Source organism: Danio rerio, chromosome 20 (assembly GCF_052040795.2).
Source record: "Danio rerio strain M-AB ecotype USA chromosome 20, GRCz13ab, whole genome shotgun sequence".
In the NCBI taxonomy this organism is placed as follows: Eukaryota; Metazoa; Chordata; class Actinopteri; order Cypriniformes; family Danionidae; genus Danio; species Danio rerio.
Window position 1 is genome coordinate 32467325 of NC_141040.1, and position 27676 is coordinate 32495000.

The following is a 27676-nucleotide window of genomic DNA, read 5'->3' on the forward strand; positions in this document are numbered from 1 at the left end:
TCAGGAATTGGCAAACAATTAGCATGCGGTGTCAATGTCAGGCTCACTCTAAAAACAGCACATTAAGTAAAACAGGTTTCAGTGTTCAGGGTTTAACTGTCTGTATTCATTTTTCACAGGTGTTTTCCTCATGTTTTTAATCAGCGTAAACACAAAGGGTTAGTTCACCCCCCAAAATATTTATTTTTATGTGATTTTTTGATGAACGTTTTGAAGTGTCAGCACTTTTTTGTGAATAGACTTTACATGAAGAGACTGAAATCTCTGGATGGATGATGTGGAACGATGACAGAATTGACTTCTGTTGGTGAACAAACACTTTAACAGAAAATCTCCATTTAGACCAGTTTAACCAATTTACCAAGTCAGCATGTGAAAAAAGAATGCAGAAATATAAGTCAGATTTATTCTCCACAGCAGAAAGAGATTTAAAAGAGCGGCTAACCTTCTTTCTGGCCAGCAGGAGGTCCTGGTAAGCATTGGAGCGCAGGAATCGAGGGTAGCTGTCACTCTTCATCAGCTTGTAGATGTGGTCCTGAAAGAGAAAAACATTGGAGGCTGACAGTCAAACCACAGCCAGGGCGAAAGGAAAGCACCTTATTGCAAAGTAATGAGAATGAATCTTCTAAAAAAGGAGCTTTCTGTCCTGTCCTCAATCTTGACTTCACACTTGCAAACAGGAATGAATCTGTACTTTCGCCCAGGGGAAAAGACAACCTATGTCTGATATTGCATATCTTGCAGCAGCAGCAGCCCGAGTAATGTTTTACCCAAGGTAAGACATTTTTTTCTTCATTATACAATATTTTCAAGTAAAGCCTAATCTACTTGACAGACTCCATGTCATGGATTCTGCAACACACTACTTAGTTATTCTGCTTTACATTTTCTACAATCCATTTCACCCTGACTTTGAGGATTTCAATGCTTGCTTTTCTGTCTCTTTCATCAGTCATGTAAATGCAGATGAATGAAGGAGACTGACACAAGGCAAACTCTCTTCAACAGAGCCATGATGACAAGGACAAGGAACAGATTATCCATCAGCATTATTGTACATCAATCTCCTCGAAGTGCCCGAAGCCCTGATGAAAGTTCCTCTTTCATCGTTTCAAAAAATGAAAAAGACTCTGCCTCGAGCATAACTTGTCCCTAAGTGCAGCTTTATTATTATTCCTTCAATCAAAGAACCAAAAAAATCAATCGTCTGCAAAAATATTATGCATTTACAGTATTACTAGTATGTTATCATTACATCATGTCATTTAGCTCATATATTTATTTAGGCATGAGATTTATTTAGCCCCAAAGATTTATGTGAATTGTTAAATGTGTTGCTTGCGGTGCCAGTTTGCTCACCTGGGCATCTTCAAAACTGTAGCGTCCTGGGTCTTTGAGATTCTGGCTAGTGCGCTCGTAGCTGTGTGAGTCTAGATTGATGGCATTTGGAGCTCCCTCGGCAAGAAACTCCTGCCAGATCTCCTGAGCACGAGACGCCACTTCCTGCAGGGGGCGACACTTCAGATCCTGTACCGCCAACCAGAATCTAAAGACAAAACAATACAATAGATGACTAGACTGAGAAAGTGTTTAATATTCTGATTTTTATTACTGAAATATATATCAAATAATTAACACAAAAATAACGGTGTAAAAATAACAAATTTTTGACACTAATAAGAAATCTTTCAGAAAATCAACGTATTACTGTCCTTTATAAATGACTCTTACTCTGACAACTAGCTGCTTAAAATGCAACGTTTGCATTTTAAATTGAATTAGAAAAGTTCACTCAATATAAATGGTAATATTTTACAATGTTCATATTTTGACTGTATATTAATCAAATTAAACCAGCCACAGTGTACATATAAGACTTCTTTTAAAATCATACAAAATGTTTTCAGCCCCAGACCTTTGAGCAATACGACATTATTTAATTTTGTTGAACAGATTTTTTATTTCCAAGTTTACAGAATGATTAAATGTTGGACTAGAACTTGACAACAAAACTTATATTCTTGAAAAAAGCATACACACTTGACTATTAATGTCAATATTTCTAGACCAACACTATTTCTTATAGACAATGAAGCTATATTAATAATCAGTAATTAATGTTTTTAATATGACCATATCACGCCAATTTGAATCCTTCTTACACTGACTGCCTGTTAAGTTCTGTATTAATTATAAAATATTGCTTCTTACCTATAAAGCTTTAAATAATTTAGCTCCTGTTTATCTAACCTACCTCCTGTCTTACTACAGACCAACCAGCTCTTTAAGATCTCAAAACTCTTCTAGTAGTACCCAGAATAGCAAAGTCTACTAAAGGAGGTCTCGGGTTTTCATATATGGCTATGGTTAACTTTGTCTGTATATAATAACCTATATTTGATTATAACTTATACCTTAACTTGATTGTAATGCAATAATGTGCACCTTATGTAAAGCTGCTATGAAACAATAATTATTTTGAAAAAGCACTATACAAATAAACCTCAATTGAATTTAATTATCAGTGATTTATTTTTTAGAATAAATATTTAAAATTAGATCCACATGTATATTTTTCTTTTTACTTCAATTGCACATTATATTATTTCTAACGTATTTATTTATGTCAATATTTCTTGACCAACATTACTTTTTAAAGGCAATAAAGCTGTAATCTTTATCAGTGATTAATATCACCCCAATTTTATCTTCCTTACACTGGCTGCCAGCTAAGTTTCATATTGACAATAAAATATTGCTTCTTAGCTATAAAGCTTTAAATAATCTACCTCCTGTTTGTCTAACCAATCTTCTGTCTCGCTACAGTCTAACCCGCTCTTTAAGATCTCAAAATTCAGGGCTTCTGGTGGTACTTTGAATAGCAAAATCTACATGTGGAGTTTGAGGGTTTTTATACATGGTTGCTCTGGAATAGCCTTTCTGATAATGTCCAAGGCTCAGAGAAATTGAAGACCTATCTTTTTAGTAAAGCATACACATAATGCATCACATAACGGTATGATGCATGAGTGTGCTCAATGCAGGTTAGTGGGCTTGACAAACCACCTGTAGGACACACTTCTCCTGTCATACGAAGAGATGATGCCATTGAGGACTTCAAGGACAACACATACACAAATGCACTTCATTAAACATGTACACATAGACATCACCTATATGCAATAACATTGCAGGTTAACTATGCCTGTATATAATAACTTACATTTGATTGCAACTTATAACTAAATTTGATTGTAATGCAATAATGTGCACCTGTTGTAAAGCTGCTTTGAAATACTAATAATTGTAAAAAGCACTATACAAATAAACTTCAATTGAATTAAATTATCAGTGATTAATGTTTTAGATTAAATATTAAAAATTAGATCCACAGGTATTTTTTTTCTTTTTTTTTCTTATTACTTTAATTTAATATTATTATATTATTATTACCACAGTTTAAAGGATCAAAACATCAGCTAAATATCGTCATAATGTTTTACTGAGTAAAAGTCACCTTCGTCTTCATTTTTGATCTTCTACCCCCTCTATTTTACAACACAAAAAAAAACACTTTAAGTTACCATCAGTTTTATGGTAAACAAACGAAAGGCAGACTATTATTTCTACAATCTGATATAAATCATGCATCACGCTGCTGTTTCACGGCCAAGTTCACTCCCTAAAGCCAATTTTTACTCCCAATTAGCACTTGGCAAGTGTTACTTCTGGACCCCGCTAACAATGCTGATGGCAATGGCATTCTCAAACTCATGAGCAACAAACCCAGAGTTAATTATGGAAGTCAGTACATGCTCAGAGCTTGCCATGACAGATAGAGAGAGATAGATAGAGAGATAGATGGAGGAAAGCAATCGGTCAGAACTTCTTCCACTCTTGTCTCACACTTGCTCTGTAGCTCTATAGATCTCTGCGGTGTAGAAGTGGTTTAGACCCTAATGGGCCCAGGGGAGAGTCAGGCAGTCAAGAGGACACATCACTTTCACTCTCCTCACAGACTGGCAAACATAAGACAGCCCCCATAGAGGCTATTAGATGCCTAGCTGGGGGATACGCTGAGATAGGAGAGAAAGAGAAGTATGAGAGATGCATGGAGACAAGCAGCATTTTATCTCTTGCCCAGTCACTTTACGGCTTCAGTGACCTGCGTTATCTCTGCAGTTCCCTTTGGGGCCTCGCTGTCCTGGTTGGGCATCTCTTGGGGGCCACCGCTGCCTCATTTGCCCCACGACGTCTGTGGTTTACTGTAGCTTATTGCAATGCATCAGTGACAGGCTTATGGAGGTGGTAATGATTAGTGACTGTGCGTAGTCTTTGAAATCAGCCATGTTTACAACAAAATGCAGATTTTATCCTCATTTATTTACCCTTATGTTCCAGAGAAACTTGTTAATGACACAAATAATATTTTTATTCCAATCTAAGAACATTCAGTCCCTCTGTCAAAAGTTTATTTACACAAAACTTTAAAATGTTCATGAAGAGATCAAAAATAAATCCTTATGAGTTGAGTGGTTTTATCCAGATGTTCTGAAAGGATATGAATGCATTTATTTAATTAAGTCTGCTTAAAGGGCACCTATTTTACCTTTTTTACAAGATGTAGGATAAGACTTTGGTGTCTCCAAAATGTTTCTGTAAAGTTTCAGCTCAAAATACCCATCAAATTATTTATTATTTAATGTAGAATCTGCCCAGTTTGGTGTCTGATCACAATGTAGCCATTTCTGTAGCCTGTGACTTTAAATCCAAATGAGCTGCTTCTTCCCCCCCACCACTCCAACATGCATGTCTGCTTCTCATGCATTATGTTAGATAAACAGCCATCTGTGATAGAAACAGTCATGGATGAAGCTGAAATAACGTAACAAGTCAAAAATGCCAAGTAAGTTTATTTGATGTATTTGTAGTAGAGTTTATTTTAAAAAAATGTTCTGTGGACATGTGTATATTTGTTATTACAAAAACATGGTGCCTGTCAATTAATTCGGTGGGCGGGAAAACCGCACTCCTATGTCACGTTGTGGTGGGCCACAAAATCACTGGGATTTGTAACGTCAGTCAATTTTTAAAGAAGAGACTCATTGGGTTTATATCACTTCAATACGACAGCGAACACACAATTCCTACACACAGTTCTGTCCAAACAGCTTACACAAGTAGATTTTCATCGCCCTTTAAATAAATACAAACATTTATGGCATATGTTGTAAAAGGCAAATGCCCAAAGAATAAGGTTCATTCATTTATGGCACATTTATGAGCTTCTGTTTGTGTTCGCTGATCAATGTTTATGTGAATAAAATTAAATTTTTGCTTCTTCAAAAGACTCAAATTAAATTGCTTGATACATTGAAATTTTTAAAACACATTTTGGTTGAACAGACTTTTTTGTTGAAGAAAGAAATGTCTTTTTCATTAAATTATTCTCTTTTGTTCTGAACACAATCAAAGGGCTTAAGGGTTTGGCATGACATGACTCTGTGTAAAAAATAACAGTATTTTAATTTCGGGGCAAACTAACCCTTTAAAGTGCCGCTCTATGCTTGAGCTCTGACCTTTTACTTGTCCTACTCTTCTACGTTTTGTGCAAGTCATTACTTAAAACACCAGTGTGGGAGGTTAAGAGGGAGGGATGAGTATGAAGGAGAAAATGTCACAAAAGTGCAAATGAAAAGAGAACAGGAGAATAATGGTAATGAAACACTCACAGGAGGTTTTCAGAGCTGAATTCGGACTCCAGGAATTTAAGAAACTGCTCACGGCCCACGGGGTCCTTTAAAGCCTCGTCCAATGAGAAACCCCACTTCTTTACTCGCTGTTGACTTGGGTCCTTACTGAGACAGACAGATGAAGGATAAAGAGTGTTTTATTAATTAAGCTTGCATTGTCTTTGCAATATCTACTGACAGCAGCTACTGCTTTCACAACACAATGTGCCATTGTTTGTCATTTTAACAAGACAAAGCTGAAAACAAAGAGAGAAAGAGACTGTACGTGTGTACACACAATCACTTAATCACATCTAATAATATCTTGTATATTAGTCTTTGAATAAGTAACAATGTGTAATCCACCACAGGAATGCTAATCATTTTGAAAAGCCTAATTCCAACAACTGTAAATTCATTTGATAAATAACGGTCAATTAATCTTCCTGAGATCTGCATCTGCAAGTGATGAGAGAGTCACATTATTTAATGAAACCAAGAAATGAATTACTTGGATGGGTTTGTGTGTGCATGGAAAGTTTGCCTTAATTCCTGTCAAGGCATCAGGCCAAGAAAGGATGTGGTTTTATATAATTCATAACCAGGAATTTGGCAGATTTCAAACTTGATTTCAGAATGAGGTACAACAATAGTCACTCTTCAGAGGGGAGATCCACCAATCAGATAAGTCACTATGTCAGATAAGTCACTATGTCAGATAAGTCACTGTTACTATGAAAACACAACACTTACACACTAAATGATGTCATCCATAGATATAAAATTGGTAAAAGGTGTTCTACAACCTAAAATCGGGTGCTGTTTCCTTGTTAGCAGGTGTCCCACAGGGTTTGAACTTGGACACATTTTTAATTTCTCTGCATGTGAATGATCTGCCAAATGTTTGTCCCAATTCCAATATCCAAACGCTTTATGTTGCCAAAAGTTTTGGGTTACATGCATATGAACTTATTGACATCCAGATCTTACTCCATAGGGTATAATAAAGAATGTTGTAGCTATAACAGCTTTAAATCTTCTGAGAAGGCTTTCCAGAAGGTTCAGGAGTGTATTTATGGGAATCTTTGACCATTCTTCCCGAAGCACATTTGTGAGGTCAAGCACCGATGTTGCACAAGAAGGCCTGGCTTGCAGTCTCTGTTTCAATTCATCACACGGGTGTTTGATCAGATTGAGGTCAGGACTCAGGTCAGTCATTTCCTACAAACCAAACTCACAAGAAGAAAAGTGTAATTTAGGTATTCATACCTGGCTTCTAGCTCCCAGAAAGTGGCATCATCGCTAATCCAGGGGTTTGATGGTTCTGGTACTGCCACAAAAGGGTCATAGTCAAGATACTGCTCTGTGTAGCTCATCAATCTGCAAAACAAAGATTTTAATGTTGTTTAATTCACAGTATTGTATAAATTAGGGCTGCACAATATATAGTTTCAGCATCGATATCACATTGTGTGCATCCGCAATAATCACATCACAACATATGCAATGATGAGTTGACTTTGCAGTGCATTTTTACAATTAAACATACAAAACCACAAGGCATGCACTGTTTATTTCACTTCTTTGTAGTTTGATTATTACATTTTATGCATGATTTACTCCCCTAAAATGAATACATTTGACAACACTTTATTGACCAATTCTCACTATTAGCTAGTTGTTTTTTAGCATGCATGTTATTGAGATATTGGGCTGCTTATTATTACTTACAATCTACATATGCTTCATGATTTTATTCTACTAACCCAATATCTAAACTACCTTAATATATATTATTAAACAGCAAATTAGGAGTTTATTGAAGCAAAAGTCATATTTAATGGTTTGCTAATAGCGAGAAACGAACCTTAAAATAAAGTGTAAGTATAAATTCTGTCTAAATAGTCCTATTTAATCATTTGGTGAAATTCTAAATAATATATTACAATATACTGTATATCACAGGAAAATAAAATATTGCAATGGCAAATTTTTTCAATATCGTGCAGCCCTAATAAAAATAGTTCTCACACACATATTCCTTTCTCCAATGCGGACTAAAGACTGTATCAGCTATTTCACTGTACCAGCTATTTCATTGGTCCAAATCAAAAGAGTCCTATTATGACCGTGTACGTTTCAATATAAATCACAGGTATTAGCTCTAAATACTATACAGATGCAACTGATTCGGTGTAATTTGTGAAACTAGTCAATCACCATAGACAAAAAAATTTACATACAGTGCAATTACAGTACTCAGATAATAAAGGGATTTAATTTCCATGCCGAAACAGCAAAGTTACATACGGTCACCCCCAGTCTGCTAAACTGCAAGTCACAAAAGTCGTTGCACATGTAAAAGTGCAAAGATGCTTATAGGATTTGTATTATCGAACGCATTCGTACATCTCTAATAAAGTATCTGTTGATTTACTTTTGTCCAAGCAAACATGGCGGGCGAGCAGACACAAAACACACACACACACACACACACACACACACACACTGCTGCAACTTAAATGCACAGAACACAGAAAGCTCAGCATGGTGTAAATGCATTAAAACTTAAAGAATGATTTGCTGCAATACTTTTTAACTAGATATTAAAGTTTGAGGACAAACTTTATGGTGGCTTGAAAAGCCGAATCTGAAAGTTTGAAGTGGTTGAATTAGCATGTTACTAGCATGATTCTAGCATGAATTAGCATGCTACTAGGATAATTCTAGCATGAATTAGCATGTTAGTAGCATGATTCTTACATGAATTAGCATGTTGTTAGCATGATTCTAGCATGAATTAGCATGTTACTAGCATGATTCTAGCATGAATTAGCATGTTGTTAGCATAAATCTAGCATAAATTAGCATGTTACTAGCATGATTCTAGCATGAATTAGCATGTTGTTAGCATGATTCTAGCATGAATTAGCATTTTACTAGGCGGTTGCTAGGGTGTTTTAAGTGGTTGCTAGGTGGTTGCTAAGGTGGTGCAAGGCAGTTGCTAAGGTGGTCTGACTAGTTGCTAGGTGGTTGCTAGGGTGTTGCTAGACGGTTGCTAGGGTGTTTTGAGTGGTTGCTAAGTGGTTGCTAAGGTGGTGCTAGGCAGTTGCTAAGGTGTTCTGACTAGTTGCTAAGTGGTTACTAAGGTGTTGCAAGGTGGTCGCTAGGGTATTCTGAGTGGTTGCTAGGTGGTTGCTAAGGTGTTGCTAGGCGGTTGCTAGGGTGTTCTGAGTGGTTGCTAAGGTGTTGCTAGATGGTTGCTAAGGTGTCCTAAGTGGTTGCTAGGTGGTTGCTAGGGTATTCTGAGTGGTTGCTAAGGCGTTGCTAGGTGGTTGCTAGGGTGTCCTGAGTGGTTGCTAGGTGGTTGCTAAGGTGTTGCTAGGTGGTTGCTAGGGTGTCCTGAGTGGTTGCTAAGGTGTTGCTAGGCGGTTGCTAGGGTGTTCTGAGTGGTTGCTAGGTGGTTGCTAAGGTGTTGCTAGGTGGTTGCTAAGGTGTCCTGAGTGGTTGCTAGGTGGTTGCTAAGGTGTTGCTAGGTGGTTGCTAAGGTGTTGCTAGGCGGTTGCTAGGGTGTCCTAAGTGGTTGCTAGGTGGTTGCTAAGGTGTTGCTAGGCGGTTGCTAGGGTGTCCTAAGTGGTTGCTAGGTAGTTGCTAAGGTGTTGCTAGGCGGTTGCTAGGGTGTTCTGAGTGGTTGCTAGGTGGTTGCTAAGGTGTTGCTAGGTGGTTGCTAAGGTGTCCTAAGTGGTTGCTAGATGGTTGCTAGGGTGTTCTGAGTGGTTACTAAGGCGTTGCTAGGTGGTTGCTAGGGTGTCTTGAGTGGTTGCTAGGTGGTTGCTAAGGTGTTGCTAGGTGGTTGCTAGGGTGTCCTGAGTGGTTGCTAGGTGGTTGCTAAGGCGTTGCTAGGCAGTTGCTAGGGTGTTCTGAGTGGTTGCTAGGTGGTTGCTAAGGTGTTGCTAGGCGGTTGCTAAGGTGTCCCAAGTGGTTGCTAGGTGGTTGCTAAGGTGTTGCTAGGTGGTTGCTAAGGTATTCTGAGTGGTTGCTAAGGCGTTGCTAGGCGGTTGCTAGGGTGTCCTGAGTGGTCGCTAGGCCCTTACTAAGGCATTACTAGGCCGTTGCTAGGTGGTTGCTAGGCGGTTGCTAGGGTAATTTGGGTGGTTGCTAGGCAGTTGCTAGGGTACCCTGGTTGGTTACTAGGCAAGCCTCACATACATGATTGATAAAACATTTATACTTAGTAAGCATTTCTAGCAAGTTACAGTACTGGGCTAGTCAATATTAGCATGTAGCTAGTCACTGCTAGCATGTGTAGCATATAGGAAGTTCCGTTTGCTAGCATGAGTCAAACGAGCCAATCTCCAAGTCTCTACGATGTTCTAATGCTGAGATATAGCTGTTGATGAATGGTTGCTAGGGTACTCTGTTTTGTTGCTATGGGCGAGGTTACAGAGTGAACTTGAATGTGGTTGGTTGTCTTAGTCGAATGAACCAACCCCCATGTCTCTATGACACTGCTATGCAAAGATATGCATCTTGGCCTATTTTAATGGAAGTCTATGGAATCAATTTGGGGGCGTGGCTTGTGAGCTTCATTATCATATTGAGATGCTCATTGGTTGTCTGAGTCAGATGAGCCATCCCCCAAGTCAATAGGACACTGCTATGCAAAGATATGCATGTAGGCCAGTTATTAACATGAGTCTAGTTTGAATTAGCATGTTACTAGCATGATTCTAGTACAAATTAGCATGTCATTAGCATGTTTCCAGTATGAGTTAGCATGTCATTAGCATGATTAGCATATGAGTAGCATGTTGCTAGCATGATTGGCATGTCATTAGCATGTTAGAATTATAAGCATTTGATAGCACAGCTAATTACATTCTATAGGACAGTTGCTAGGGTGCAGTATGTGGTAGTTAGGGGTGTGGCTAGAAAGTTAAAAGGCCATCAGTGATTGGCTGCTGGCTAGACTGAGTTAAATGAGCTCAGCCATTAGTCTCTATGACAGTCTGATGCAGAGTTATGAGCTCACAAAGTTTGATCCCATGTTAAGTCAATGAGAGTCTTTTGTAATGGAAGTCTACGGGACAGTTGCTAGGGTGCCATAAGTGGTTGCTAGGGAGTGGCTAGTAAGTCTAAAGGTCATCAGTGATTGGCTGCTGACTAGACTGAGTTGAATGGGGCCTGACTCTAGTCTGTAGGACAGTCTGATGCAGAGTTATGAGCTCACAAAGGTTGACTCAATGTTAAGTCAATGGCAGTCTTTTACAATGGAAGTCTATGGGACAGTTGCTAGGGTGCCAAAAGTGGTTGCTAGGGAGTGGCTAGTAAGTTTAAAGGTCATCAGTTATTGGCTGCTGGCTAGACTGAGTTAAATGAGCCCAGTTAGAAGTCTGTAGGACAGTCTGATGCAGAGTTATGAGGTCACAAAGTTTGACCCAATGTTAAGTCAATGGGAATTTTGGGAATTTTCCGGGTCGTTTTTCGGAAAACCGAAAGTCGGATCAGTCGGAAAAGATATAGCAACCCGAGTCAGACCAGTTTGAAGGTTTGACGAAAGTTTGAGGTATGAAGCTTGAAAGGGTTAGGAGGAGATAGACTTTAAAATTAGTCTCAGAAGAATAAGAAGAAGAAGAAGAAGAAGAAGAAGAATAATAATAAGTTTACGTGAGATAACAGTATGTTGGCTTTTCAAGCCACCATAAATATAGCTTATTTTTGTTGCTCTTATGTGTGCATATTTCACATGCACAAGCAAAAAAAAAACCAAACAAAATTAAAACCTCTGAAACTGTCCAGTTAAGGTTTTAAACAGTAATTAAAACGTAACAGTAATTTGAAAGAGAACACTGACATTTTGTTCTTATTAACAACAGAACATCTTCACGCACCTGTGCTTCAAAGAGCATAGAAAAAAAAAAATAATAAAATAAATAGGCCTGCCCGGTCCGTGTACGTTGCGTTCATTCGATTTTTGATCCTAAACGAAATTTAAAAAACGAGGAAACGGCCGTTTTTCGTTTTTTTATTTGGCTACAAAAAAATTTAATAACTGATTTTGGCTCGATTTTCTTTTTTTGGTTTAGGGTAGGAAAACGGATAAATGACTTTAAAATTCATTATCCACATGTAGGCGGTTCTAAAACGCCCATTTCCTCTGATTGGTCAATCAAATCTGGGCTCCTGACGTCGCCTTCAAAATAACAGTCCTGTAGTCTTCGTCCTCTGCGGATCAGCACACAGGCATTTAATATATTATATTTAATATATAATATATTAGCAGTATTATTAGACATTTATCATTACAATTTATCATTACTATTATAGTTCGCCGCCAAATTTGCTGCTTTGCACCTGATACTGAGCAAAAGATTTGAGAGCAGCACTTGGTTTGCACGATTGTTTCCAAGCTAGGCCTATATAATAGTAATAATAATAATAATAATAATAATTATTATTATTATTATTATTATTATTATTATTATATAGTTTTTATTGTTTAGTTTTTATTTTTATAGTTGTTAGCAGGGCCAGAATAAGAGTTCATTGGAACACACACACATTTTCTCTCACGCAGCAAGCCAATTCCTTTCGAGACTTTTGCTGGATTAATGTCGAGTACATATCTGTAAATTAACAGTTTTCAGTATTTTGTGATTTTTTTTTTATTATTTATGTATTAATTTATATTGTCTGGGCTGGTGTTGTATATTATGCTACAAAAACTTTGTAATAAACTGTCAGTGCATTTTCTGTTATTTTATCAATTTATCTTTAGCCTATAAGCTGGACATCTTACTATAGATATGAGGGAGGCGCAGCTAGGCGCCGCGTTTCACTTTGGCAGCAGCTGCAGGTGATGAGAATGATGCAAGTAGAATCAAACTGTCAAAGAGAACGATGATCTTAATTTTTTTTTGTTTAAAATAACTGTTTAACATAATACACTAAATTTACATATCATTTGAACCACATACTAGAACATAGGCCTATGCCTGATTCATCCATTGCTTATGCATAAATTATACAAAAACATATAATTATAATTATTAATTTTTTATTTACCAAATCTGAGCTCCTGACCTCGCCCTCAAAATAATAGTCTTGTAGTCCTCTGTGGATCAGCACCCAGGCATTTAATTATTATTATTTGATATATATTATTAGACATTTATCCTTACAATTTATCATTTAAAAAAAAGTTATAGTTTGCAGCCATTTTTGCTGCTATGCACCTGATGCTGAGCAAGATTTCCGAGCACGACAGTTTTACGATTGTGATCTGCACCGAGGAAAAGGCAGATGACATAATTCGTAAAATAATAACTTTAAAATGTAAATGTTTGTAATACAGAAATTACAGTGAGCATAGGCCTATAATTAAATCCTTATTAGCAAAACAATTCATCCACAGCACTGTATAGCAGACCGGCCCTAACAAAGAAAATACACTTCATATAGGCTTTTTTTGTTGGAAAGATGAGCTTTTTGGAACGAATTTTGTTTGGTATAATTTGTATAAGCAAGATATCTTAAATGTATTTTTTGTTGGCCAGTTAACTACAAACAACAATATTTGAGGTCCCCTATATAGGCCTGGCTTCAGTGCCAAAACACAAAATATTTTGTTAAATAAAATAATAATATAAATAAAATTAAAGTGAAATATTCACAATTTCAGAGTAGCCTAAATTAAACTGTATTGGCTATTAATATCAAAATCATCCATTGCGGCTGTCAGTTTCGATTTAATTCCGTGATTTGAATGAGCCAGGACAGCCTTACAAACTCTTTGCAGCAATGAAGGTATTCCCCGGTTAACTCAGTTTGAAAAAATATACAGAATTTGTATTGAAGCCTGTATGAATGCACTGATAACTGTACGGTTCTATACCACCTTAAATGATATATTGATGTCCAAAGAATAGAAGAAGAGTAAAGAGGTCAGACACAAGTTATTATGTTTAAACAATGTATTAATTTCTTTATGATTAATGTGTAAACATAATCATCACAATACAAATCAAACAAAATAGCATAGGCCCACGTAAATGGTAAACAATTATCACATAAGAATGACAATAATTTTAATACTGAGAAGTTGTAATATAGTGATGAAACAAGTCCCATAGTTTTAGAGAATAAGTCCACCTTATAAACAGGAGGTCCAGCGATCACTTCAGCAGACGATCCGTGGACATTATGCAACATTTGCCGGGATCGTAGCTATATTTTCATATGCCATGAACGTATAATGTAAAATGAGGAGTTATTGTGTTAAAACAAGTTATCAGATGAAGTTAAATGTTGCTGTAAATTTTTATGCAGTTGCAGGTGATTGTGTATGTGTGTGGTTATAAAGTTATGTCAAACTCCGAAGCAAATCACACCACATCTTCTTCTCATCTGATAAGATTCAGTCAAACTGCTTGCTCTTGGAATGGTGTGGTTGTAATCTTGTTGGCTATAATTCTTTAAACTGTCGACTAAGCATCGCGATGTGCACTTGCCTTTTCCTCTGTTCCTCTTCCGTTACTGTGTCAAATTCATTGAACTCGCGAGCGGACCTCTAACCACGCCCACATAATAACATAACAGGTAAAGAATAAATGTACAGTTCGAAAACAGAATAATTAAACAATCTTTTGTAAAGAATTATAGTGATATGCAAAAACATATGCCTGAGTGCACTTACAAAACAATTAAAAATCTTATATTCTTGAAGGAGCCGTCTTTGCTTTTTTTTATGAACAACATCCTCCTTGTGCAGTAAACTCATTGTGAGAGATTGCGCGTGTCTGGCCACGATGAAAGATTTTTATATCCAAATTTGTGCCAGTTTGTCAAGATACACATTTTTAAAACACCTTATTATTTTTCAGAACGTAGATGACGTTTGCATAAGCAATGACTGATCCTATCACCTGATCCACCCGATTAAATAAAAATGTAGACTTTAGCGCTTAAAAAATACTCCCATATAAGCTCTTGCGAATTCACGGAGTAAACTGCTGAGCTCTACAGTAAATCTATTATTAATTTAGCGTAAGTAATAAATTTTAAAGTGTTGTTTTGAAATATAATTCTTTGTTATTGAAAAAAGCCAGAGAGAATGGTAAAAAAAATACATTTTGACTATTTAATTTTGTAATATCCAAATAAAACACAAAAGGCAGTGTTCGGAAACAGCCATATGGCCAATTAAAGTATTTCATTAATATTCGGCTGAATTTAAGCTTTCATCCTTACATGTACGCATATCCATCTATCCATCTCTCGCTTTCTCTCTTTTTTTCCTCTCTAGGCTATATAGCCTATGCACACACACACACACACACACACACACACACACACACACACACACACACATAAAGAAAGAGAGAGAGAGAGAGAGAGAGAGGCAAAGACTATAAAGGGACTTTGATATATGTATTTGATATATATATATATATATATATATATATATATATATATATATATATGTATGTGTTAAATAGGTCTAGTTTTAATTACATCACAATAATACGTGAAAATAATCACGTATTATAAAGCTGCGCCTAGCTCGGAAACAATAATGCAATGTGCTGCTCAGAAATGGCTTTATTTTGCTCAGCATCAGGAGCATAGCAGCAAGAAGTTTGGCAGTGACGTTAATTTAATGTCAAATAATTATACTGCTGTTTTTATATAATTTATGCATATGCAATGAATGTATCAGGCATAGGCCTATGTTCTAGTATGTGGTTCAAATGATACGTAAATTTGGTGTATTATGTATATTAAACAGTTATTTTAAACGAAAAAAATAAAGATCATAGTTCTCTTTGGCTGTTGGATCCGACTCTTGCATCGTTCATTTATGGGACCTATCTGCTCTGTGGACTTTTGAAGTAATATAATGTTTAAGAAATAATATAGGCTATAGATAAATTAATGTAAACACAGTTTATTACAAAGTTTTTGTAGCATAATATACAACACCAGCCCAGACAATGTAAATAAATACATAAATAATAAATAATAAAAAAGTAAAAATCACAAAATACTGACAACTGTTAAAACAGATATTTTGTACTCGACATTAATCCAGCGAAAGTCTCGAAAGGAAGGCTTATTATTATTATTAGTATTATTATTATCATTATTATTATTATTATTACTATTATATAGGCCTAGCTTGGAAACAATCGTGCAAACCAAGTGCTGCTCGCAAATCTTGCTCAGTATCAGGTGCAAAGCAGCAAATTTGGCGGCGAACTATAACAGTAATGATAAATTGTAATGATAAATGTCTAATAATACTGCTAATATATTATATATTAAATATAATATATTAAATGCCTGGGTGCTGATCCGCAGAGGACGAAGACTACAGGACTGTTATTTTGAAGGCGACGTCAGGAGCCCAGATTTGATTGACCAATCAGAGGAAATGGGCGTTTCAGAACCGCCTACATTTGGATAATGAATTTTAAAGTCATTTATCCGTTTTCCTACCCTAAACCAAAAAAAGAAAATCGAGCCAAAATCAGTTATTAAATTTTTTTGTAGCCAAATAAAAAAACGAAAAACGGCCGTTTCCTCGTTTTTTAAATTTCGTTTAGGATCAAAAATCGAATGAACGCAACGTACACGGACCCTGCCCAATATACTTTTCACTTAAATTACAAATTTAGATTAAAACAAATATACTAATTGACTGCTTTTTAAGAACCAGCATTCTGGAAAACATATGAAGAAATCAAAAACATGATTAAAAAAAAAAATGTTTTTTTCGTCAAATAAAATAGCGGGCACGAATTTAGAATAGTATTTTAAGCTGCATATTATGACTTCAATTAAAAATTAAATTTAGAATCTATTCCATTTGAATGTCGTACGTGTTCTTTTCTTCAGGCTTAAATGCCATGAATTACTTTTTATGTAAATTCTTTTGTTTCAGGGTTTTAGTAAGACTAATCGAGGAACGAATTATTGATTTCATAATTCATTTTTAAAGTATAAAATTAATTAAAACAAGGATATGTATTAATAAGACATGGCCGTGGAAGTGAATTTGTAATTCGAATTATGTTTAGAGCTCCATAGTTTAAAATAAGCTAACAGTCAGTAGTATAGTATAAGATAACACACACAGATGTCTAAATAAATAGGCTATAAAATACACACTTGATTATTTAGGCCTATTCAAATATTATATTAAAAACTGTACTGAAGAAAAAAAGCACAAGAAAGAATACCGCTTTGAAATAGAAACTTATTTTATCAACGTGCTTTAATTTTAGATCACCCACGCATTCTCAGTAGCCATAACTGTACTACAGCAAGCTGAAAGCATAACATGTTTCTGCATGTAAAAATATATCCCAGCATAATTCTGCATTTCATTAAACAGATCAAGAAAGAAGACTTACGTCTCAGCAACTTTGGACATTTTCATACAGTGCCGATCCAACTGAGTGTTTAAGAACAGAATCTAAAAAAAAAACACAACAGCGTAACTCACTGCATCTCCATATGAGCTTGTGAGGGATCTGTGCTAAATATTAATAGCTGCTGTGAAGCTGTCGAGAATCAAACTGACAGCATGGATGCACTCACCTCTTTCTCTACATCCTCTTTGGTGTCCTTGCTGCTCTGCTGTGCAGGTGTGTGAACAGGACTCTGAGTCTGTGTGTCGTCCACTACTCCATACACTGACTGCCAGACAGAGACCACACAGAGATGTCACAATACTACCAAAAAAATAGCTACTGTCTCTTGTGTACAGCACACACACTAATACAGCATCAGCACCTTTTTCACTCGCTGAGGGTTCTTCAGGCGACGACACTTCCTGATGTCCATCTCCGTAGTGTTGACACACCCAGGCTGTGAATGACAAGCACAGGGAAATCACCTATGAAATATTGTTCTGATATGTGCATTTCCCACAGCAATCAGCATGCCACATTCACACAGGATTTTGTATTTTGTTTTTTAATAAGCTAATTGTACAAAACAAACTTTTTCATTTATGTAAAAAATAAAATGTTACAAAAGTTTCCATTTCAGATAAATGCTGTTCTTTTGAACTTTCTATAGATCAAAGAATATTGAGGGGAAAATACATAAGTTTTATTGATAAATATTAAGCAGCACACCCATTATCAAAATTTATAACACAATGAATGTTTTTGATATAATTTCAGGTTATCAGAATCATAGAGAAGTCTATTGAGAACGTCTACACTGTAAAAAATATCCGTAAATCTAAAGTTTTCTCTATTTTGTGAATCATGTTTTTATTTTTTATTTTTATTATTTTTGTTTTTGAATCGCATTATGAGAGTTGATCTTTCTTTTGACAACTTTTAACCTTAAAAAGTTGGAAAAAAGTAACTTTTATAAAATATTTTAATAGTTTAGAGTGATGCATTGTCTGGGTTGGTGTTGTATATTATAGTACAAAAACCTTGTTATAAGCTGCCAGTGCATTTTTCTGTTATTTTACATATTCATTTTTATATATATTATTTTTTATGCATTATATTTTCAAACTACTAAAATGTCAATAAAAGTCAGTTTGTTTAACTTGAATTTTCAACATCAAAAGCTAACAGAGCCGAGATCAAGGACCCATTATGAAATTCCCAACCGTAAATAGACTAAAAACACAAAGTACGGAAACTGTTAATAAACAAATATTTTACAGTGTAGACACCTTTTAAATAACCCTGTTATGTAGTCAAGGAAGATGTATTTTAAGTGATTTGATTTCATTTTAATCATCAAATAAATTGTAAAGTCTTTAGAGGGTTTTTCAGTACCTTTATCCATTTTAGACTATGCTATTTTAACTAAAGCAGCTAACTCTTAGATCATTAGTAGATAGAATAAATCTGTTGGAGATCATCAAAATAAAGTGTAAGCAGATATTAAGTATACATTCTCCTAATAACTGCTAGTTGATATGTAGTTGCAAATTTACAAAGTTCCTGTTTAAACATTGCATTTTGTTTTGGTCAATTGGCTCACAAGTAGAGAGAGACAAATTCTCATTTACACCTGGCATTTTATTCCATCTTTTTTTTTTTTTTTCATTTATGAATTTTTGGGAAAAATCTATGCAGTGTATATGTGGGGGTTTTCTAAACTTAAAAAAATAATAATTTCAAAAATTAGCTCAGCTGGCAGTGAGGAGGTTGTATTTAGTTGTTGAAACATGGTCAAAAGTGGACATGCTGAAAATGATTTAAACCCCATATACACCTGTATTTAGTAAAGTCCTTTTGTGCTAAAACTGATTTAATGCACCACAATATTAGGTGTAAACAAGGTTTTACAGTCAACAAAGTGTCTTAAAGAAGTGGTCCAGAGAGTTTTTTTAGGCTTAACCATGTTTATAAGGTGTAAAGCAATGTGTGCTCATGTTTCACTAGAAAATCTGGCTATTTTTTCATATATCTTACTTTAAGTTTTACAGCTACTCAGCTAACATAAAAACGATTGACATATTTCCTAGTTCCTCTGAAGGCCCGCCCTCAAGAGACTCTGATTGGTCAGCTAACATAATGTGTTGTGATTTGCGGATCGACTCCACGTCACCAGAAACAGAACAAGCTCTGTTGAAATAGACGGTATTTTAGCTTTCTCTGGTATAACATTACAGCGCCTTTGCGGCAACGGGATGGATGCGTATGGTGAATGTGATCTCACTACCCGGATGTATTTTTCTATAGTCCCCAAGTTTTGTTCGTTGTAGGCTTTGCTAAGCTAACTCTGTAAAAGCCAATGTCTCCCTTTGCATTGAACGTTAAGCGACTTACATTCAGAAATGTTGTTTATGTTCACACAGCTACATTACACATCAACTAAAGTTTAAAATATGATATCGTAGTGGACCACCCCTTTAAAGGGGTATCAAAATAAAGTGATGTAGAACTGGCTGTTTTCAACTGAGCCAATGTGGTGTTTTGTGCTTTATTTTTACAGTGCACTTATTTAATCAAATGAATTCAAACAAGATGCAGACATCTTGAACTGGATCCACCCCTCACGCACCACAGGACGGTGAACATCCCAGAAGGCTCTCTCTTGACTATCCAGAATCTTCCTCTCCGTTTTGTCTTTTTTCCTGTCGATTCTATGAAATCAAAGAAACACAAAGCTACAAGACATTAATATTAAACAAAGAGCAGGAGACGCTCCCAATCCACACACACGTGCATGTTCTGCCTCGCACGTTAAAACAGACAAAGAGCAAAGCCCTTGCGCTCATCAAAGTTGCAACCTGCCTGCGAGCGCAGCTAATTCATTTCCATTCCTGCTGCTTCACTCTTACGTAACTGACATTTGCTGCATCACTCTCTCCATCTCTCACTGATCCTGCTTTTGAGCCCCTGAAACTCTATCATTCATCTCTTCTGTTCTCCGTCTCCCCAGATCTGGGGTTCTGGTCATGAAAAACAAATAGAGATGCACCGATGATCAAAAATCAGAGGAGGCTTGACTTGTGTTTGCAGCCCTCGGCCATCAGATGAGGCTCTTCAGCCAAGCGAGAGATGGCTTCAATCAAACCTCTCCAAATCAAACACGCATGCTAATACGTCTCGCCCATAAGGACGGCTCTTCAGCAATGTTATTGTGTTACATCATAGTGAGAGCTGGTGTATATACAGTATGTCTTTGTGTGAATGTGTGTGGGCTGATCTTTCTTCAACATGAGAGAGCAGGTATGAGTGAGAGCAACCGTTTGCATAGTTGTCCTGACAACAGCACTTACTTGACCTGAGCCTCAGCCTGCATGAAGATGAACTCCCACTTCCTGGCAAAAGCCCTCTGTAGTCGCGCTAGATTCTCCTGAATGACAGAGAGACAAGTATAAATGGGAAGAAAGAAAGAAAGAAAGAAAGAAAGAAAGAAAGAAAGAAAGAAAGAAAGAAAGAAAGAGCCTAGACTGCAGCTTTTCCATATGACAAATGGTCATGCTAACGGAGTCAGGTATCTACCAAGGTTTTTTTCTTTCTTCACTTTCGGCCATTGGTAAGGTTTTTTTCCTCACCACTGTTGTCACTGGCTTGCATAGTTTGGGACTTGTAGAGCTGCGCCTCGATGGATTACTCTTTAGTGTTTGGACTACCAGCAGTGAATATTAAAACACATTGAACTGAACTAAGCTAATCTAAACTGAACTTAAACTCTGAAAACTATACTGTTTTAATTAACTATAATCTATGTTCTACATTGTAAAAGTGCTATACAAAGAAAGAAAGAAAGAAAGAAAGAAAGAAAGAAAGAAAGAAAGAAAGAAAGAAAGAAAGAAAGAAAGAAAGAAAGAAAGAAAGAAAGAAAGAAAGAAAGAAAGAAAGAAAGAAAGAATTTATCAAAAATGCCAGGTCAGCTCAAATTAGTGCCTATTCCTCGTGGGATATAGTACTTCTTACAGTAAGCTCTGCTGTAAGCTTTTGTTTTAGAAAAGTCTAAGGTATTTTAATTCTGGATAACATATTAGCACAATATTCTGTTACTTAAAGCATTTCTGAATTTTTCGAGGATATGAAGTTTGAGCTTTATTACAATGTGAACTTGCGAATCTGGCACAAGTGTACATTTTTCAAAATTGTAATTTAAACAATCTGAAAAAATAGGATTTCTGTTGGTGTATGAGTTGTTGGAATGGGAAAATATTTGATGAGATTCAGTTATTTGAGGTTTAGGAACCTGAGAGTTAAAAAATTCAATACTGAGAAAATCAACTTTAAATGCGTCCACATTAAGCTCTTAGCAGCGCATATTGCTAAGTAACAAAATTGTTTTGATATACCGTCACCTAGGAATTATAAGGTTTTATCAGTGTCCTAAATGATTTTAAGATGTTGAGCTTCAAAGTTTTTGCATTCCATATAGCAAACAATATGTGTGTAACAGTTCTCTTTCATGCATTTACATGACAGAGACCCTACATGTACTCTAAATGTACATTATCAAAGTTCTCTTAAATTCCAATTGGGGTAAAAAAATAAATAAAAAAAAAAAAACAAGGCAAATGCAAGTACATAGAACCTTCTAATCCTAAAAAGTTTTCTGCTTGGAATTATAAGGTTCTATCTGGCAGATTATTACAATTACTTTTCAAGAAATACAATCAGTCTGTTTAATAATTACAAAAATAAAAAATTGGATTGTAACAATTTGTTGATGCTTGAGAAACTTACATTTTTGCTTTCTTTAACATTTATTTAATGTTTAAGTATGAATATTTTTTTCTTGTTCAAATTAAGCATACATGGCTGTGCTAAATATGCTGTGCAGTGCTGATGTTAATTTTATTTATTTTTATTTATGCTTTATATTTACTATCGAATTATATTTATTGAATTGTATGCCCCATGAATTAAATTAAGTATTTGCTTTTCAAGGCTTAATATCAAATTTAAATACTTTAAAAGAAAACAGACAATAAGCGAATGAGTTTAATAAACACTGAAAATGTTTCACTGACTATATAAACACAAATAAAAATATTTTACATTTAATATTTACATTTTATCTTGATGTCAAAAATGCTTCTAAATGCCCACATTTACACACATTTTTTTCAGTTTCGGGTTTCTTCTCAGTTTTGTGCGGTATGGCATTACTTAGTCGACTCTGAAAGCTGATCCTGATTGGTCCTCGTGCGTGCATTTGAAATGCTGATTGGCTCACAGAAAGAATTTTATAGAGCCGAGCTAGAGTTTGGTTGTTTGTTCGTCTTTTAAATAAAAAATGTCTTAAGATATAAACAAATAAAAAACATCACATAATGTAAATAAGTTGTCATATAATAAAAATATGTCAATAACTCCATTTTTACAAAAATGACAGACAGAACCTTATAATTCTAAGGTGACAATATTTATGAAACGTACTAAATATCTTCAAGGAACATGATATCCACGTAATATACTAATGACTAATTTGGCGTAAAGGTCTATAATTTTGACCCATTCAATGTATTTTTGCTTACTGCTAAAATATAATAGCAACTTAAGATTTAGGAGTCTCCCTGCCCTAAATTACAGAACTGTGCATGTCGACAGAACAGGATTAAGCACTAAAACATACTTAGCTGCAATATTAACTTGGCTAATGTTTCTTTATAATGTATAGCAGCTATTTAGTGACTAACATTTTTGAAAGGCTATAAAGTGCACAACATATTCCCTCTCTGGTGACTTTGATATCACAGCTCAGGAAAGGCTTAACTGTAGGGCAAAGTGAAGTGGGTCACTTCAATCAGTCATTATGCCATGACGTAATTTTCCAATGACTCCTGTTTTCCAATTTTCCAATCATTTTTAGCTCAGTATGTAGTTTCAAAAATAACTGTGCTATAACTTCATAGTTTACCTAAATGTCCATACATGTAGAAGTTAAAATAGTTAATAGCTTTAGAACGTCCATGAGCAAAGACAGCACTAAACAGATATTGCACCATAAGCACCACAGTGTTTACATTCAATCTTCATGGCTTTCCTATAATCTCAGCTCATGAAGTTATAGGATAGAGGAAATTATAATTTAAAAATGCCACATCTAACTTTTATTCTTAACAACAAAGTCTTCAAATCACTTATCGAGTTCAAAATAACCCAATATATCAAACCCAAATACTTCCGTTTTCTCTGTCAGATCTCTTGCAGCAGGTCACTTACCGCCTCATAGTCTGCCAGCTCCAGCCGGGTCTTGTTCTGCATGGTCCGCTTGCACAGATAGATGGCTATGACAGGGAGCAGAAAAAGAGAGAGAAGCAGACACAGAAAAGAGAAACAGACAAGAGGCCATAAGAGACTTGGCCTTATCAGCCCTCATGTATAATCCTCCCTCTACCCATGCACACATATTCAGCATAAGCCTTTGATTGGATTTCATACATTCTATTGCATCTATCATCTCTGCCCGGCCAGTTTACCGACAGTAGGAACTGTGAATGAATAACTATTGACCATCAGTGAACATCTGCCCACAGTCGACGGTTCTTCTATACACCTACTGCTCCGCATTCTGCCTGAATGTCCAACGGAGCTGCAATAATCTCAGAAAAGCAGACTGTGGGCTGAACACAGGGCATCCTGTGTCTCTAGGATCTTATGAGTTATATTAGCTCTGTGAACAACATCTACGGTAAAGCTCTGTGCACTCTTACGTCACTGTTAGTTCGCCCAGCAAGAGCCCACTCTTACCGTAGTCGGTGTTCTCTGGCTCCCAGCAGTTAGAGGGCCAAAAGTATGGAGCCTGGAGGAGAAAGAAAGAAGATATGATTATTTTTGAGTTTGGAGGTAGACTGCTGAGTTTTAACATGAACTTAATCTAGCCAAGATACGTTAAAATGTGTGTAAATTACAAATTTAGATTTCCTTTACAGTAGGGCTGCACGCTATTGGACAAATCTAACATTGCAATCATTTTGCTATATATATTGCGATATGAATACAATTTCACCAGAAGACTTAATAGTAGTAAGTTGATATATATGTCATATTTGAAGCAAGTTACTATTTTTTTCTTCTCCTTCCCCATTGTTTTAAATCCTAAAATATCTTTAAATATTGTGTTGGAGAGCAATAATTAAAATAATTCCTTAAATTTAAATAATGATTTTTTCTAGAGACTTAAAGTGCTTTACACGATTTTGGGGGAAATTTCCTCATCCACCAGTAGTGTGCAGCATCCACCTGGATGACACGACGGCAGCCATATTCCGCCAAACCACACACCAGATGATTGGTGGAGATGAGACAGAGTGATAAAGCCATGGGGATGGTTAGGAGGCCATGATGGACAGAGGCCAGTGGGCAAATTTGGCAAGGACGCCGCATCATTGTGATTTTTATGATGAGAGAGAGTCAGGACCTCGGTTTACCATCTCATCCAAAAGTTGGCGCTCACTGAGCAATATACTGGGGCGTTAGAACCATTTGGTCTCCCATTCAGGGACTGACGAACACAGCCCTGCTTAGCTTTAGTGGGTGACCATGTCAGAGTTGCAGAGAGCTAGCTGCTGGTTACATAGAGGAATCTTTGGATCAAAAAGTTGTAGTGTAAAAATTTGTAGTGTAGAACATACTGTATTAGTAATGCAGTCTAATGTAAGCTATAATATACTACATCTAGATATTTAGATAAAGATTATTCAAGGATTTCACCTCACTTGCATATTTAAAATAAGATATTTTAAGAATTTCTTCATACAAGCCATGTTCTATACTGTTATAGTATGAAGATCTTCATGTTATTAAAGACATTGACAACATTTCTCACAAGCGATCTCTGTCACTTTTGTGGAGCCATTCTAGTAGACTACAGGCGGCACAAAGCAAATTATGGAGCATTGAGATCATTATCGTCAGGCAATGAGCTGATGAGCCATACTCCAGAGAAACCCTAATTCCCTCCAGAGTAATTAATGAATGCACAAAAGAAACTCAGATTCGTTCAATGCTTTATTGATACAGTGTATCACGCTTATTGGAAAGATGTATCATCATTATCTGACAATTCAGCTTTTCTTGTACAACTCCAGATAATTCCCAGTTAGTTTGGAGGTAAATATTGAGAATATATTCATTTATAGAATGATATTTTAATACCCCATTTGTTTATTGATACTTAAGCATTACACCTACATCAACATTTTTTTGTATTTCACTATGTGTTTTGGCAGTGCTGAATTTTTGTGGAGAACTAAATTCGCTTTGATTGCCAGAATTATATTATTAAAAATATGATAGAAACACTTTTAAATTAACTTTTATATTTTATTAATTAATTCATATATCGTTAGAACACCAATATTTTAAAGTATTAATATCTACATTTTACCTTAGTAATAAACAGGCAAAAATACCAACAAAATCAAGTAGTGATGCAGAAGTTACATACTGAGCGAAAAATCATCAACAAGCACAGAAACATACTAATACTATATGTAGAAGGTGTTCAGCGTCATTAACACAACTACTAAACACCACACATGACACTAAAGTAACGCAATAAATGTTATTCATCAACATGAGATGTAACATAAAACTGTAATGTACATGACTGACGAGGAAAAAAAAGGCCAAAGTAATGTCAAACAAAAACCATAAAGAGTTTAAAGTTTTATGCGGGAAACTGTGGTAAAATCAATTTATGGTCATTCACCGTATATAGTAAGGTAATTTACTATTGATCAGGTAACATATTTTTACTGTAACATTTTTATTACAGTTAAACTCTCAGCCATTTTTACAGCGCATGGTAATTGGTTAAAAAATGAATGTGTAAGTGAATTCCGCTGAGTGAAAACACTTCTGTCGACTGAGCCACTGCCCTTGAGATGAATGGGAATGCTTAGAGACATCTTTTTCCAGGTATTTTGGCTGAAGAGACTCAGTTTTGAAATGATTTTGAGATGAGATGACAGAGTTTCACACGAATTTAGGCAGTAGTCAAAAGACTGTAGTGTTTCTACTGAAACATCTGTTATGTGAGCTAAAGAGACTCAAAAAAAAGATTTGCCCTTGGCCATCGCTAATCAGCTAAATCACTGAAAAAATTAAGCATCAGCTTTTACCAGATAATGATCTACCTAATTTATGAAGTACATAATGAGATAATATATTATTTAACATCTTAGATGTTAGAAGTACAACAGCAGATAGAAATCAAAACAGACCAGGCCTCAGGGTCTTAAGTTAACACATGCAAAGAAAAAAAATTGCAGAGTTCAATTAATATTTTAAAAAGAATGCCTTGGTATTAAATAGTTTAACATGATTAACCATTCAAATACTACATGTACTAAATATCCATTAAAGTTATTATGAGAGGTTATTATTATTATTATCACTGTAATTACATAAATGAATATTAATAACATAATATAATATAATATAATATAATATAATATAATATAATATAATATAATATAATATAATATAATATAATATAATATAATATAATATAATAATCCCAGAGATGGGCTGTGGCTGGAAGGGCATCTGCTGCGTAAAAACTTGCTGTATAAGTTGGCGGTTCATTCCGCTGTGGCGACCCCGGATTAATAAAGGGACTAAGCTGACAAGAAAATGAATGAATGAATAATACAATACAATACAATACAATAAAAACCAATACAATACAATAATATAATATAATATAATATAATATAATATAATATAATATAATATAATATAATATAATATAATATAATATAATATAATATAATATAATAGTTGTAAGTATAGGTCACTTGTATTGTGGAAAACATCTGTCCAAGTTTGAATTAAGACAAGTAATTATTATTATTATAAATTCATATTAATGAACAAAAATAAGATAAATTAATAAAGCAATAATAATGTCAATTACAAGCGGTTATCTTATCTATAGGCTGCAGATTGCTGGTAAACGCACAGCTCACTAAAGAACTACAAATCCGCCAGTATATGGACTACAAGTTCCAGTCATGCACCGCTCACCGCACTTGTTCCTCATTCAGTTAATTTCACACACTCAGGGCTGGAAGCTGCTCATGAACTGAATAAATGGACTACATACACAGCAAACACACACACAATTCTTTGCTGAGTTTTGATACTGTTATTGTGTACATTACAAGGCATTACCCTTGCCTTATTGTGTTTTGGCCCTCGCTTTGTTTGTTTGTTTACATTATCTGCTGTCTGCCTGTTGACCATCTGCCTGTTTATTGACCACAACTCTGGATTGCCCATATACATCTCTTTGCTCCTGTGTTGACCATTGTTTGCCTGACCATTCTACTAATACACCCTGCATTGGAATCTGCACTTCCCTTATTAGCGTACTATTCACATTACAGTGATATTGTTTTTCTTCCATTAAAAAAAAAAAAAAAACATGGTTTCATGGTTTATGGAGAGTAAAAGATTATGGAAATACATTTTTTAAGTAAC

General features: G+C 35.5%; 2 protein-coding genes across 6 annotated transcripts in view; one reads left to right on the forward strand and one right to left on the reverse strand.

The window, feature by feature from the left end:
• Nucleotides 1–27676, forward strand: part of LOC147839360 (uncharacterized) — a 963858-nt gene that overhangs the window by 121109 nt on the left and 815073 nt on the right. The window lies entirely within an intron of this gene.
• rgs6 (regulator of G protein signaling 6) overlaps nucleotides 1–27676 on the reverse strand; it is a 132934-nt gene that overhangs the window by 4060 nt on the left and 101198 nt on the right. For all 5 annotated transcript variants that reach the window (NM_001035263.2, XM_087297401.1, XM_087297400.1 and 2 more), the window contains 11 exons: nucleotides 23939–23990; nucleotides 23411–23475; nucleotides 20497–20573; nucleotides 19776–19857; nucleotides 17529–17603; nucleotides 17334–17432; nucleotides 17147–17208; nucleotides 7002–7112; nucleotides 5733–5858; nucleotides 1360–1546; nucleotides 446–535 (listed from right to left, as the gene is read on the reverse strand). In NM_001035263.2, the coding sequence (NP_001030340.1) occupies nucleotides 446–535; nucleotides 1360–1546; nucleotides 5733–5858; nucleotides 7002–7112; nucleotides 17147–17208; nucleotides 17334–17432; nucleotides 17529–17603; nucleotides 19776–19857; nucleotides 20497–20573; nucleotides 23411–23475; nucleotides 23939–23990 (1026 nt within the window). The remainder of the gene's footprint in view (nucleotides 1–445; nucleotides 536–1359; nucleotides 1547–5732; nucleotides 5859–7001; nucleotides 7113–17146; nucleotides 17209–17333; nucleotides 17433–17528; nucleotides 17604–19775; nucleotides 19858–20496; nucleotides 20574–23410; nucleotides 23476–23938; nucleotides 23991–27676) is intronic.